Genomic DNA, 14,665 nt, shown 5'->3' with positions numbered 1-14,665 from the left:
TCACAGTTGTGGCAGGCTATGATACTGCTGACTCTCCTCCCCCATCTTTTTCCACTCTGGTTTTGCCTGTAAGCTAATTTACTGTGTGTGGTTGTTTTGCTGTTGTTGTTTTTATGTTTTGTTTACAGTCTTGAAAAAGCCTGTACATATATATATTCCTTCTGGCATATACAGTTGTAGCAATGGATTTAATGCTCTTGTCAACCTTAAGGGAAGAAACAAATGTAGTATCCTGGTTGATTTTATATCTTGTTTCTATGGCTCGAGCTGTTCTTAACATTTTGTTTCTTCATTTAAGTCCAGTGTTCATTCAGCAGGCTGGGGAGATATAGCCATCCCATAAGTCTCCCCACTTTTGAATATGCTTGCATCCTCTATTGTTTTGGATCCATCACAATACATATCCACTCTAGAATAAAGTGTTTTCTTATTTAATGGCTTGTATTTTTGCATCAAAATTTTATTTTCTTTTATATCTATCTCTAACAATAGTGTTTTAAAGAGTTGCATCGAATGCCATGTCAATGAGCTATTGTGGGGAAATTTTCCTTCCCCCCACTTCTAAAATTGCTATAGGAGACTTTAAAGACTGTAAATATTATGATTTGTGGAAGTAATGAATGCTCTGGGGATAATGCATGGGAATGCAATAGCGTTTATTTACTGCAATGGTTGTAGCCTCTATTGGATGCAATTATTCCTCTATGAATCTTGCACAGTGAAATATATCATTACTAAGAAATAGTTGGTTTCCAAATACCAATGAAAATTATAGCTATAAAAGGTCCCTCAGATTGCACAGCTCAGATCTTCAGAAAGGAATGCATAGATCTGAGCATTTATGTATGTCGGGCACAAGAGTTCATAATTTCCGTTAATCTATAATGAAGGATATATATATATTTATATACACACATGCGCGCACACACACATATCCTTCAATATAGATTAATGGAATTTATGAACTCTTGTGCCTGACATATCTATCTATCGATTGATCGATCGATCGATCGATCTATATTAAAAAGAATATATATATATATATATATATATATATATAATATTTTGGTAAAACAAGATGATGAGTTATCGCAGCCTCAACTTTAGCTTTTTCTTTGCTCTGTTCTAAATGTAAACGGCTGTGGACTTTCCTCTTGCAGCTTTGTCATATTTTACCAGCAAGTTGTTATAGTCCTTCTTCCCCATCTCTCATTTGTAATGGCTCTGTTCCTCTGTGTCTCAGTCTGTTCACAGTTTTCCAGGGGAGTCTATGCCATCTTTGGATTCTATGACCAGATGTCGATGAACACCCTGACGTCTTTCTGCGGGGCACTGCACACCTCTTTCATCACCCCCAGCTTCCCAACAGATGCTGATGTGCAATTTGTCATTCAAATGCGGCCAGCCCTGAAAGGAGCCATCTTGAGCCTTCTGACCTATTACAACTGGGAGAAGTTTGTATACCTCTATGACACAGAAAGAGGTAAGGATATTCATTTCTAAAAAAAAAAAAATCCTCATAGTGCTTGCATTATTAACATGAACTGTAGAGTAGAAGTGATGGTTTTGATTTAATTCTCAAGTTATTTAACCAGCAAGCTAAATTAAGGATTGGCAACTGGCAGCTCTTCAGCCAAATCTACCCTGAAACATTGCTGTATTCCTCTGATTTTGATAAGCAACACAACAGAAGTTCAATGGAATGTGCTCAGTTCTCATATCCACATTATTCTAGATCTAATTTTCACAGACATAGTGCTGCATCTGTACTGCAGAAATAATCCAGGTGGACACCGCTTTAACTGCCGTGGCTCAGTGCTGTGGAATTGTGCGAATTGTAGTTTGGTGAGACATTTAGCCTTCTTTGTCAGAGACCCCTGGCACCATAACAAACTACCGTTCCCAGAATTCCACAACACTGAGCCATGACAATTAACGTAGCATCAACCTGGATTATTTTTGAGGTGTGGGTGCAGCCTAAATGGTAAAACTGTAGCCTACAGGTGGGTCATCTGATAGACTGTTCCTCACTGCACAATATTCCTGCATTTGGGACACTGGAATGTTAGGAGGGGATATTTTGCTCTGTCTTCTCTGGAACCTGGTGCCTTTAATATCTGTATATTCTTCCTTCGTTCCTTTTCTAAACATATTTAGAGTGTACAGTACTGTCTTTCCACAAAGGCTCTTGAAGAGAGCTACTAGTTTTAGACCTTGAAGCATGGAGAAGTTTTTCCATTTGTAGTTTGAAATTTGTCACCACTGGGCTTTTCTGAGCTGGCTGAAGCTAGGGCTTCAAGTCCAAACAAACAAACAAACAAACAAATCTTTTCCAGGTTCTACCTTAAGCCAAGTTGGGGGGTGAGACAACCATCACATGGGCTTCAACTATTTCCAAAAAGTATTCTGACTTGAGGATATATTGGGAGGCAAAACAGTTTTTTCCCCATCAGATGTTTGTATGCACTTTTGGTTTACTTGTGGTATTGCAAAAAATAAGTGGATTTCTCATGGAACTGGAAGGTACAATGAAATTGGCTTCCACACTTGCTCTAAACCAGCCTATTTCTTTGTGAATGCATATTAGATATTTAGAATAAAATTGTTTTTGAGTCATGCTATTTTTAACTGGGGAAAATAACTTGGTCTGATCTTGTCATGTTTTGGTTCTAGCAAGCCTTGCTCAGTCTTCATATTTGGGCATCAACTCTCTGTATGTGTGTGTTTTAAAGCATCAAACAGCACTTCAGACGATTCTGTTCAGGATCCCAGAAGGATGCAGTTCATCACTTAAAATGTATATTTATTAGAGTGTCTAGCAAAACAGAAATATCAAAATACTATAGCAATATGTTTTGCTTTCTGATTTCTTTAGCTGCTCTGGATCAAAGTAATTTGGCCTTGATGCTGAAGACGCTGGAGGACAAAATGCCTTGCTAGAATAGTTTAATATTCCAGTTTCTTTAGTCACTGAGAGAGAGAAGGAGAAACGGAAAATATCCACACATACATCCACACATATGCTGCAGATTCATATACCCAGACTTTTCACCAACAAAACTATTGCCTTATGATCCACCAGCAAACACCGATAGGCAAGTAATATTAGGCAGTGGCTTTATTTTGGCAAATACTATACCTGTCATAACAGTGGTGTTGATCATTTTTGTGCTAGAAATGCTCAAGTAGAGATTGAGAAACTCAAGAAATGTTGAAATTTCCTCCTAAACAATTCCAGTCCATGACATTTAATGGAAGTTCAAACCTCAATCCAGATAATCGTGTGTGTACCTGCACAAACATAGACACACACACATACAAACAAAGTATTTTAGCTGAATGGTATCCAGAGGAAAAGTGAAGGGTCTGAAAACCATGCCCTATGAGGAGAGACTTGGGGAACTGGGTATGTTGAGCCTAGAGAAGATTAAGAGGTTACCTGATTCCCATGTTTAAATATTTGAATGGATGTCATCTTGAGGATGGAGCAAGCTTGTTTATTGCTGCTCCAAAGACTAAGGGGCTATACAGATGGGTGGCTAAATGCTGCCCCTGTATGCCCCGCACTGCAGCACCGATCCGTGCCCCAAAAGAAGCTGCTTTGAGCAGCTTCCTGGAAGGGGTGTCATTGGCGCACTCGTGCTTCCAGCCAGCGCCGTTTGGACACTGTGTGCCACAGATGCCATCATGGCATTCACCATATCGACAGGAGCGTGCCATAATGGTAACCGAATGGTGGCATTAGAGCTGGGGGCGTGTGGACGCTCGGCCCTAGTTCAGCCCTACTCCACAGTCAATGCCAGTCTGTGCTGCCTCTCAGACACACAGCAATGGATTCAAGCTACAGGAAAAGAGATTCCACCTAAACATTAGGAAGAAATTCCTGAGATAAGAGCTGTTTGACAGTGGCACACTCTGCATCCTTCATCTTTGGAGGTTTTTAAACAGGGGCTGGATGGCCATCTGTTGGGGGTGCTTTGACTATGAGTTTTTGCATGGCAGGGGGTTGGACTGGATGGTCTTTGAGGGTTCTTCCAAATCTACAATTCTATTATTGTTATTATTATTATTATTATTCTTTATTTATATAGTGCTGTAAATTTACACAGCACTGTACATACAATCTTTTAATTGGACGGTCCCCTGCCCTCAGGCTTACAATCTAAGAAGACATGACACAAAAGGGGAAGGGAGTGGAGGATGGAGCCAAATGCCTTCTGGGAAGGGCTCAGTTCCTTTGGGGAGGCCTGGTGGGATTGGCCCACCCCTCTCTCCCTCAGAAGCCAGGATGGATTGCATGATTCGTGGTTTACAGTGACAAGGTATACTTGTTCCAACCCATATAATATTGATATTCTCATCTATTGCAGAGGGATGGATATGGAGGAGCCCCATCCTCTGTTCAGGCAGCAAACTGTCTTGGGCATTTACTTACCATTTCTTAGACTTGGGGGCTCAAAAGTTGTAACTTTTCCAAGGATCCAAGTTCTGTTTCTGTTTATTTGCTTTGATTATCCAGCTACCTTTTCCAAGTGTCTCCTTTAGTCTGTCATTTTGGGAAATGGGGAACATGCAGAGGAGGTTCAAAGAAATGCAGTTTCATTTTGTTTTGAAGACTAAAGAGAGTTGGAGTCTTGGACTGGCATGTTGCTTTTTCAGAAACAGACCCCCATAAGTCCCTTCTTATTGTATTTGACAGCACCCGAAACATTTGGTAAGGAGCCCCTGCCTGATCCATTGTGATATCTTTTCAAATGGAAAGGGCATTTGAGGAACCTACCCTGGTAATAGTGGTGGGTGACTGCTTGAATCAGACAGTGAAATAAAAAAGCCCATGTTAACCTATGCCAAATTCCTATTGAAAATGGAAGAGGGTGGGGAGAGAGAACCTGGCACTGTCATACTTTTTCATAATTTGTACATCTTTTCTTTCTTTTCTGCTTTGAGGCACAATCACAACTGGGAGATAGTGCAGAGCAATTTTCCATCAGTTCTTGAAAAACATTATCATTTAAATGCCTCCTCTCTTTCTGTGTAAACATTATTAGCTTACTAGGCTGATGTACTTAAAATTGGACAATTGGGGAGAAATTGCCAGCTGTTGAGCTGTTTTATCCTGGCATGCACATTGAGGTACAGGGGAAATTATAAATCGTTGCATGGGGGGGGGGAATTAAACAGCAGCAAGAAACTCAACAAGTGTTAAACTTTGCAGTCCTTGATCGAATGCTTTTGGGCATATTTCACAAGTGTTTTTTACAGTGCCAGATGTTTGATTGCAACTTTCTCAGGGGCATGGGTTTTATACTCATACTGCTCACATTCTGTTATTATTAACTGAATGCATTTATGGCCCCCATACCAAAAAGGCTCCTAGAGCAGCTGACAAAAGGGGCAGTGACCCTCAGCCTTACAATCTAAATCGAAGTGATGATGCACAAAGAAGAAAGGATAGTGAGGGAGAAGAAAGAAGTATGTTCATATTGTGTTGCTGTTGTTGCTTTTAATATAATGACCAGATGGTAACCTGCTGGGACAGTATCCCTGCCAGTTTGTACTTCAAAGTGAGAGAAGGCCAATTTTGAATTGCTTACCCTCCAGCTGTCCTAATTTAGCAAGAACAGTCCTCAACAATCCTCTGTCATTCCACTTTTTCGCCAGCTTTTAAAATGTCCCAGTTTTTCTCTCCTTTTCCCACTTCCCCCTTTTGTTTTCAGCTTACTTCCATTGCCAAAAATTGATTTCAAAGTGCAAAAGTAGTTTGCATTCTTTTAACTCAATGGGGACAGAGGAGAGGGAACAGTATCTTGCCCTTCCCAGTAGGCTCAGGAGAAAGCAAACTGCAAGCACCCTTACCTTAAGAATTGGTGTCCTAGCAAAAGCATTGAAATAGCTTCCCTTCTCGCCTTATGGAGTGCAGCTTGTTAGAAGGCCTGCGCTGAGTGAGCATTGCAGGAGGCCTGAAGGCACCTGGTCACTCATCATAAAGTGCGATGACACTGTAATATCACTTTATGCTGCCCCTTAGGAGCAGCCACAGGAAGGTCATGCGGTCTTGATCTTATTATGGCTGGAGTCATCAAGGGTAAGGAACAAGATTAAATTCACTGTCCTATTTATGACTCTGCATAAGAGCTAGGAAAAAGGTTTCCTTTTTTACTACTGTGCCCAGGATCCTCTTCTAGCATGAACACTGCCTGGGGGATTCTGGGATCTGTCACCCCAAACTCTGCACTGAATGCATCCTCTTACCTTTTCTCCATGCAAATGAATGTCAACCATCCATCTTTTTGTGGAGAGATGCTGTTTTTTCCTTAATATGGGGGTTGGGAAAAGGAGGTCTACAAGTCACATGCAGCCCTCCAACCCTTTTGTGACCCCACAACTCCTTCTTAAGCCCTTAACATTTTTTAAAAACATAATCAATGAAAGATTGCCCAAAATATGCCACTTAAACCATGTTATAAACATCCTCCAAGCTCTCAAATCTTTAGGTACATGATCAGAGGTACAAACTACAAGTAAACTTCCAGTCATTTCTATATTTGAGATTCTAGATCTTTAATTTTTGGTTGCGGGTTAGGTTTTTTTTTTGTTAATAATCAGCTAAAATATACTAGTATGACCTATGGAGAGGGTACATGGTCAAAAATTGCCCCTGCTTCCCGCTTTAAGAAGTCAGACTGATAGCCTATTAAGTCTGGCATGCTATTTCCCTCTGTACTAGCCTTTTGCAGTAACCAGCAAGAGAAATTCACTGGAATATTACATAACATTATGCAGGGCTCAATCTACACAAGTCTGAAAATCCATTTCAGACCCGTTTCTAGCCCTTATTGACATGCAACATTCACTGAAAGCCAACCCTAACCTCTTCCTGCCCTTAGGATTTAAACTAGAGCGAGGAAGTAACGTAAAGTTAGAGGGATATTAGAAGTGGGTTGAAGAGTGGAATTGGATGAGATGAAAAGTTAGAGAGAAAAAGGAGTTAAGGTTTTTTTCTTAATTCCTGCCCATGAAACACCATTGCTAATGGATATGTACAAAAGCCACTTCTCAACTGCTTGATGCATTATGAGGGACAGCTTATAGCTCTGTGGCAGAGGGCATAATCTGAAAGCAGAAGGTCCCAGTTTCAGTCACTAGCATGTCTTGTGGTTGTTGTGTGCCTTCGAGTCATTTCTGACCTATGGCAACCCTAAGGTGAACCTATCATGGGGATTTCTTGGCAAGATTTTTTCAGAAGGGCTTTTGCCTTCAGAAAGGCCTTTGCCTTCCCCTGAAGCTGAGAGAGTGTGACTGACATCTCTAGATAAGACGATAAGAGAATTCATACATGGCTAGATAACCTAATGAGATAGTATTCTATATTCTATGTACCTAAACCAAGGGTAGGCGACCTTGTGCCCTTCAGCTATTTTAATTACAATTCCCATAAACCCTTTCCATTGATCATGCCTACTGAAGCTGCTGGGAGTTGTAGTATAAGAGCTGGGGGTGCCAGATTGTCTATCCTAAAGCTGTGCAGAAATACTATGTATTGTGAAAAATTCAGCTGAAGGTGCCAGCCCCAAATCCATTAAGAAACAGTGGTTCATATTGTTCACACAATCTTGGTATATTTCCCCCAGAAAATGTAACAAATCTTTTCGCAGATTGCTAATCTTGACAATACAGCTGGGTACAGCAAAGCAGAAGGAACAGAAAGATAGCATTAGCAATGATTACTTTCTTTCATTGCCACTAGGTAGACCACAATGGGAGATACTTTGCTAGGAAATCTGTTAGATTTGGAGAACAGCTACTTGATTAAATGCAATAAAAATATGAACTATTCTTCTCATGGTTCTTTGAGGACTGTTAAATCAGAGTTTATCCTAAGCAATGATGGGGATCTTGGTATTGCTTTCATAATCCCTTTTCATACAAGAAAAATAAACCTATATTCCTTGCTCTGTAGATGTAGAAAGTATTGCCAGTCCACAAGGGAATACCATCAAAGATAATGAAGCAGATGCCATACAGTAAGGAATATTCCATGCAAATCAAAACTGTCTCCCTCCTGGCCCATGCCTTTATCATAAATTAGTTTTAGCCAGTCTCAGTAACATGAGTAAGATTGCCAGCAATTGATTCAGAAATGCTAGAATTTTTATCCATTGTTGTTAACTACCATCAAGTCGACTTCAAATTATGGCAACCCTATGAATGAGAGTTAGAGTGGTGTGGTGGTTTCAGCATTGCACTACAACTCTGGGGGTCAGTGGCTGTCTCTGTTCTTGCACACAAATCACAAAATAGTTGCATTCAGAATTCTGGCCCTATTTTTGTTGCCTTTAACTTTTGCTTCTTGTCTGTCTGTTAACTGCTTGAAGAGTTTCCTCTGTCATCCAAAGAGGCTTTTCCCTTTTTTGGCTGCAGATAGTGCCTTTTCACATGCTGACAATATCCTTAGCTTCGGTCCAGACTTCTTCTGGCTTCCATATTTTTCCATGTGGAGTCTAGTTCAGACATGAACTAGAACCTTGTGGAATGCAGAGGGGGATAAACCATCTGATAATTGGTATGTGCCCATTTTGCCTTTACTGCTTTACTGTCACCAATATTCCTCCACCATGGCTATTGGAGCACAGCCTGCACATTTTAGGATGCATAACAGTCTACCAGGAGTCAGTGTTGCAAGGTGGTATAGCCAGTCCACAGAGTAGCTCAATATATGGATAATAGATGTCAGACTGGGCTGAGATGAATTGGGAACCATGAGTCAGGAATAGAAAAGTAAAACAAAACTGCAAACTAAAAGTCTAGATCAAAGGACAACCAGAATACAGGATACAGGAATAACCAGAGCTACTTTTTTATGGCTTCCAGGCCTACCTTATGCATAACTCAATAAATTCAATCTGTAACTATCTGGATTATTGACAGAGTACCAGGGGTGAAAATCTTATGCTGGGTTGGGCAACTGTGGCTGCTCACATTTTGAAACCTATCTTCCATCAGTCTTAAGCATTATAGTCCATGATGAGGGATACTGGACATTACAGTCCAAGAACATCTGGAGGGCCACAGTTGCTCACCTTGACTTAGGAAAATCAAATAATACATAAGCCAGGGACATAGCCAAGGGGGGGGGTCTTGGGGTCCGGACCCCCCCTTCCATTAGAAAAATGAATAGTGTGTGCTGCTGCGCCGCCACACCCAAGCCCCATTATAATGGTGGCACTTAGTCTGGACCCCTCCCCCCCTTCCTAAAATCCTAGCTATGTCCCTGCATAAGCTGTGGCAAATACCTGGGGAGACAATGCATATAAACCTCTCAATCAAACGTGTGGTGGTCAGGAAATATTTATTTAAAATTAAGAGAGCATAAAGGGAGGCTTTATTCAATAACTGCAGAACAAAGTAAGTGAAAATAATGCAAGTGCTTTTGTACAATCACTCAAGATTCAGAAACATGCACTTCTATAAGTAGGCTCTCATTTTAATATATTCTATTAAAATATTAATCAGACCATAAATATGCATGCTTGAGCTACTCTTTCAGAATAGGATAAGGCATGATTTGATTTTCATAGTCATGTGTGGCTATGTAAATAATTTAAGTGTAGGATACTTTGTTCACTATGAAGTTTTGATTGTATCACTAGAACATTTTGAACAACACACTCATGCATCCAAGATGAGATAATGTATTCATAAACATAGTGCTGGCCCTCCACACATTTCAGGTCATTTTACAGAACCATAGAGTTGGTGTGGGTCTTGTTGTTGGATATTCAGGGAAGGCTCATACTTGGAATGTGTTGCAAAGACCATTTGAAGTAAAGTTAAACCAGGTTTCATTATGGGAATTCCATCTAGAGATGAAACATCATGCTAATTATGTGCTTGGGAAAGAAAGGTGGGAATGAGAACAGGAGGAAGTGAAGTCAGTTATAGAATCAGGGAATGATAGAATCACAGAGTTGGAAGAGACCACAAGGGCCATCCAGTCCAACCCCATTCTGCCATGCAGGAACTCTCAATCAAGGCATACCTGACAGATGGCCATCCAGCCTCTGTTTAAAGACTTCCAATGAGGGAGACTCCACTACACTCCAAGGGAGTGTGTTCCACTGTCGAACAGCCCTTACTGTCATGAAGATCTTCCTAATGTTAAGGTGGAATCTCTTTTCCTGGAGCTTGCATCTATTGTTCCGCGTTCTAGTCTCTGGAACAGCAGAAAACAAGCTTGCTCCCTCCTTAATGTGACACCCCTTCAAATACTTAAACAGACTATCATATCACCTCTTATGCATCTCTTTTCCAGGCTAAACATACCCAACTCCCTAAGTCTTTCCTCATAAGGCATGGTTTCCAGGCCTTTCACCAGTTTGGTGGCCCTCCTTTGGACATGCTCCAATTTGTCAATGTCCTTTTTGAATTGTGGTGCCCAGAACTGGGCACAGTATTCCAGGTGGGGCCTGACCAAGGCAGAATAGAGTGGCACTATTCTACTACTGCCACAGCCCTGATCTGGCACAGCTGAAGGTGGCTGCAAGCCATCCCTTAGGTCTGCACAGCCCCTTAGTATGTTTAGAACAGGACTAGCTGTGAAGTATGATTAACTCCTCCACATACCCCTAGAAGTGACCTTCCAGATTCCCTTCCACATGTGGCATCCATCTGTTTGGGGAAAATGGCACTTTTGAAATACAAAATGGGAAACACAACTTGCTCTAGAGGGGAATCAATGCTTTTGAGGGCTTCTAGTAGTAACATTTTCCATTTTGAATCCCCTGAAATTGGTGGGGGGAAGAGCCAGAAAACTGGCAAGTAATTACCACTCATGTTTAAAAGAAGCACACACACACATCTAGTTTGAGATGTTTTAAAATTCTTTCTGAGCATATTTGAGAAAGTATTCTATTTTGCCTCTTGTTCAGAGTCAAATGCATGCTTAGCTGCTTCAACGGGGAGAAAGCATTTTCAAGGCCTCTCTGAGATTGCCATTTATAACCACTATAAAATCATGAGGTCCCCATGAAACTGTTTTCTGACTTCCTTCTGTTCTTCCTCCATTAAAAGAAAATGACATAGAAATGAATTCTTAGGGCTTCTGCATATAAACATTGCTGCAGTTGCTTTTTTTCATATATCAAGGCAAAAGAGGGCAGATAAAACTGCAGGTGCTTCATTTAGTATTACCTAGTGTAGGCCTTACTACTGTAAAGACAGAATAGGAAGAGGCTGATTAATTCCACCAGTTGTTCTATTATTTAGATGCCTAAAGCAATATATTGTACAAAAGTGATGGGAACTGAAAAGCATATGAGACATTAATCATGCCAGGAGTCCCAACTGGTTTCAGGAAAGCTACTCATATACTCAGATTTACAGAAAGGCGTTTAGTACTTTAAAAGATGCTCAACTGTATGCTTGGTCATGTTTTATTTTTTAGTGTGTGTGTAGTCCATAGATGTCCATATGTCCAGCATGCTGTGAATGGTGCTCATGAGCAAAACATTTGAAATACAGGGAATAATATTAAATACTAGGAATAGGTGGCAGTAAGGGAATTTCCAGAGGAATCCATGAAGCTTGTTTTGCATCTGGATGTTTACATATGTATTCATTGAATTCATAGCCAGAATCCTGTTGGACCACTACATTCATGTAAAAAATAGTTGTGCAAGTGGTTGTGCTTTCTCAGAGGTTGCATTAGGGCAGTTTTTAGTGCAGCCAATCATTTTGCATACTCGCATGTTTTTGCACAACTGGTCATACAACCCTACAATAGTTATGCTGGATAAATATTTATACTGTTGAAAGGATGTAAGGTCTTCACCTGTATCTGGAATTAGCATTGCCGGGTCAGGACTATCTGAGGCCTGAGATTCCAAGGTCAAAGCCTAAGATCTAGGGACAACCCCTTGTGATGTCACAAATGTGATGCTATGGTGATGTTACAAGGGAAGTGATAAAAGGATCAGCACATGGTGAGCTCATTAAACATGATATGGTCTCAATTCCCACTTACAGATAAATCAGTGTGTGATCCGAATCGATGGATCGATTTGACATCGGATCATGGTTTATACTACACTTGCCTCAGGTGCATTTTCTGATATCAAAATAATCCTCTTGTGGTTCCCATTCACAAATGAATCGATTCAAAATTATTCGGTTCCAGCCGGCCAAAGGGAAGTTTGAATCGATTCCAATCTGCTTGTGTTTCACACTTGCGCGAAATTGATTTATTGAAGAAGAAGTGGAAAAAATCAGCATCAAAAAGATGCAGGTTAAATGGGTCTGGAGCATGGCCCTTCTCTCGGAATCACTTCAGCGATTTGGATTAAGTGTGAACCAGGGTTGTTTGAACCATTTCAAACTGATTTATAATCTGATTTAAAAGGTAGTGGGAATGAGGCCTACATTAACATCAAGCACAGGTGCATCGTGCATAGGGTATATGAATCAAATAAAAATCACCATGTCTAACAAATGGTAATAGCATACACATATATTATCTCATACTCACACTTGTGTGCAAATGTTTCAAGGCAGTGCTTCCACCCTGAGACATCTCTACCTTGCTCTGAGGACCTAAGAGAAAGAACTGGGAACCCCAATCTGGATGCTTCTGTGGGGCATTTGTTACTGTCTACTCACACAGGATCCAATATCTGTTCCTCTGGTCAGATTGTAAGCTTTTGCAGCCAAAACAGCACCATCCATGGAGGCTTGAAGGAAGTCCAAAGATAGAACCAGAATGAAAATCTTTAGGAAGAGTCCTAAACAGCTTCAAGAGGACTGAGGGATTAGTCAGATGGTGAAAATCAGCCAGGATGAATCTAGGATGAATACCCGTTGTTCACATGCATCTCAAATACACCTGATTACATTTGGGGAGGGGGGGTTGCCAAAAAACCCACTTAACTTGGGATAATCAATGCTGGGTTTTTTCCTAAGCTTTTTTTTTAAGATTCGCATCATCAGCAGTGTGAATAACTGATGCGAATAGACCAGAATTAAGCTCTGTATACCCTGAACACATTTTAAATACATTTGCATTGTCAGCTCTGTGTTTATTCGAGTGTTGGCACATGTGAGCAACCAAACTCACAGAGATGTGCATAGTGTGAATAACAAACCCCGAATGTGTGAGTGAGATTGTTTGCATCCTTCCATTAAAAAAAAAAAGATGTTTGAATGACCCCTTAGTTTGCTCAGAGGCCATGGAATGGAGGTCATCTTTTGTGTGGGGATGGGAAATAGAATATCAGATGGAAGGACAATGGCACTCAATGAGATTGTGGTTTTTGCAGATCCAACTTCTTGGGGCAATACTGAGGTGGGCAGCTGCTAAGAGCACAGGGGGCATTCCCCCCCATCCCCTTGGGATATGTAGCTGCTTCCAGTTCAACTTGAAGTGATATCATGTCTATTCTTCTGCCAGGAATAAATCAAAATTTGAATGATTTTTCTAGTTTTTCTGGCAGTGTGGGTATGAGTATTTTTAGTAGATTTGCACAAGAGTTGGCAGGTGAAATAATGGACAGGTCTCTTGTCCCTGTAATGGTTGTAACGAAGAGATAATTTCAGCAGATGATACTTGTTATGCCAGCAACACCTGCTGAGATTCCCCCTTCTACAGAACCATTAAAAGAACAAGAGCCCTGTCTCTTATTTCTCTTGCCAATCCTAATTTCCACCCTGATTTTGTCCAAAAAATAAATTAATGGACAGGAGTTTCAGGAGCCATGCAACACTCCTGGAGCCATGTTTTCCCAACCCTGCTAAATATCAAGAACCAGCAAGGCCTGTAAGATTGTTCCTGGAGCCACAACATCACCTACCCAAAAAGTTTAAAACATTGGCTGGCATCTTGTTTTGGGATTCAATGATGTACATCATTTAGACTGTCACAACTCATATGAAGTCGAAGGCTTTCATGGCTGGCATCCATAGTATTTTGTGGGTTTTTCGGGCTATGTGGCCATGTTCTAGAAGACTTTATTCCTGACGTTTCGCCAGTGTGTGTGGTTGGCGTCTTCAGAGAATGTTGGCATAGAAGAGAGCTGCAACATGGTCATTTCTATATTGTCAGAGAGGGGAGAGAGGAGCACAGATGCTTGCAGGTATTTTCCTGCAAATGACTGTTGCACCAGATCCAGGGACATGATGATGCATAAGCTGCTTTCCAGTTTAATTTCCAGTTTTAAAAGGTTTCTCCTAGGCTTATATCTAGGGGGCCTAGGGGGACAAAATTTAGGTGAAAATGCTCCCTGCATCCTCCACATAGAAAAAACTCAGGGGTGGGGAACAGTTGGGGTTAGTACTACAAGTCTCCATAGGTTACCAATAGAGGTTGCCTGCTTTTGCTATATAACCAAACAGCTATTGGTGTATCCACCATCAATGGACTTAAGCCAGTCCCAACATGCAGTAACTAATTTAGCTATGGAGCAAAAGAATATAGTTTAGAAATCTCAGGCTGCCGCACACTGCAGAATTATTGTAATTTGACACCACTTTAACTTTCATGGCTCCATCCTATAGAACTGTGGGATTTGTAGTTTGTTGTAGCATCAGACCTCTCTGGCAGAGAAGGCTAAATATCTCACAAAATTACAAATCTCTAAATTTCATAGCACTGAGCCATGGCAGTTAAAGTGGTGTT

At 40.8% G+C, this 14,665-nt stretch overlaps 1 protein-coding gene across 11 annotated transcripts in view; it reads left to right on the top strand.

Moving 5' to 3' along the window:
* LOC149308930 (glutamate receptor 3-like) overlaps positions 1–14,665 on the top strand; it is a 201,266-nt gene that overhangs the window by 59,659 nt on the left and 126,942 nt on the right. For 10 of the 11 annotated variants that reach the window (XM_089536721.1, XM_089536722.1, XM_089536719.1 and 7 more), the window contains exon 3: positions 1,244–1,483. The exons of the other annotated variant lie outside the window; for it this stretch is intronic. In XM_089536721.1, coding sequence (XP_089392847.1) covers positions 1,244–1,483 — 240 coding nt within the window. The remainder of the gene's footprint in view (positions 1–1,243; positions 1,484–14,665) is intronic. 11 annotated transcript variants of the gene reach the window in all.

Source organism: Sceloporus occidentalis, unplaced genomic scaffold (assembly GCF_023333645.1).
Source record: "Sceloporus occidentalis isolate IW3139 unplaced genomic scaffold, rSceOcc1.0.p SCAF_8, whole genome shotgun sequence".
Taxonomy (NCBI): Eukaryota; Metazoa; Chordata; class Lepidosauria; order Squamata; family Phrynosomatidae; genus Sceloporus; species Sceloporus occidentalis.
Note: the sequence above shows the minus strand (reverse complement) of the source record. Positions and strands in the feature narration are given on the sequence as shown.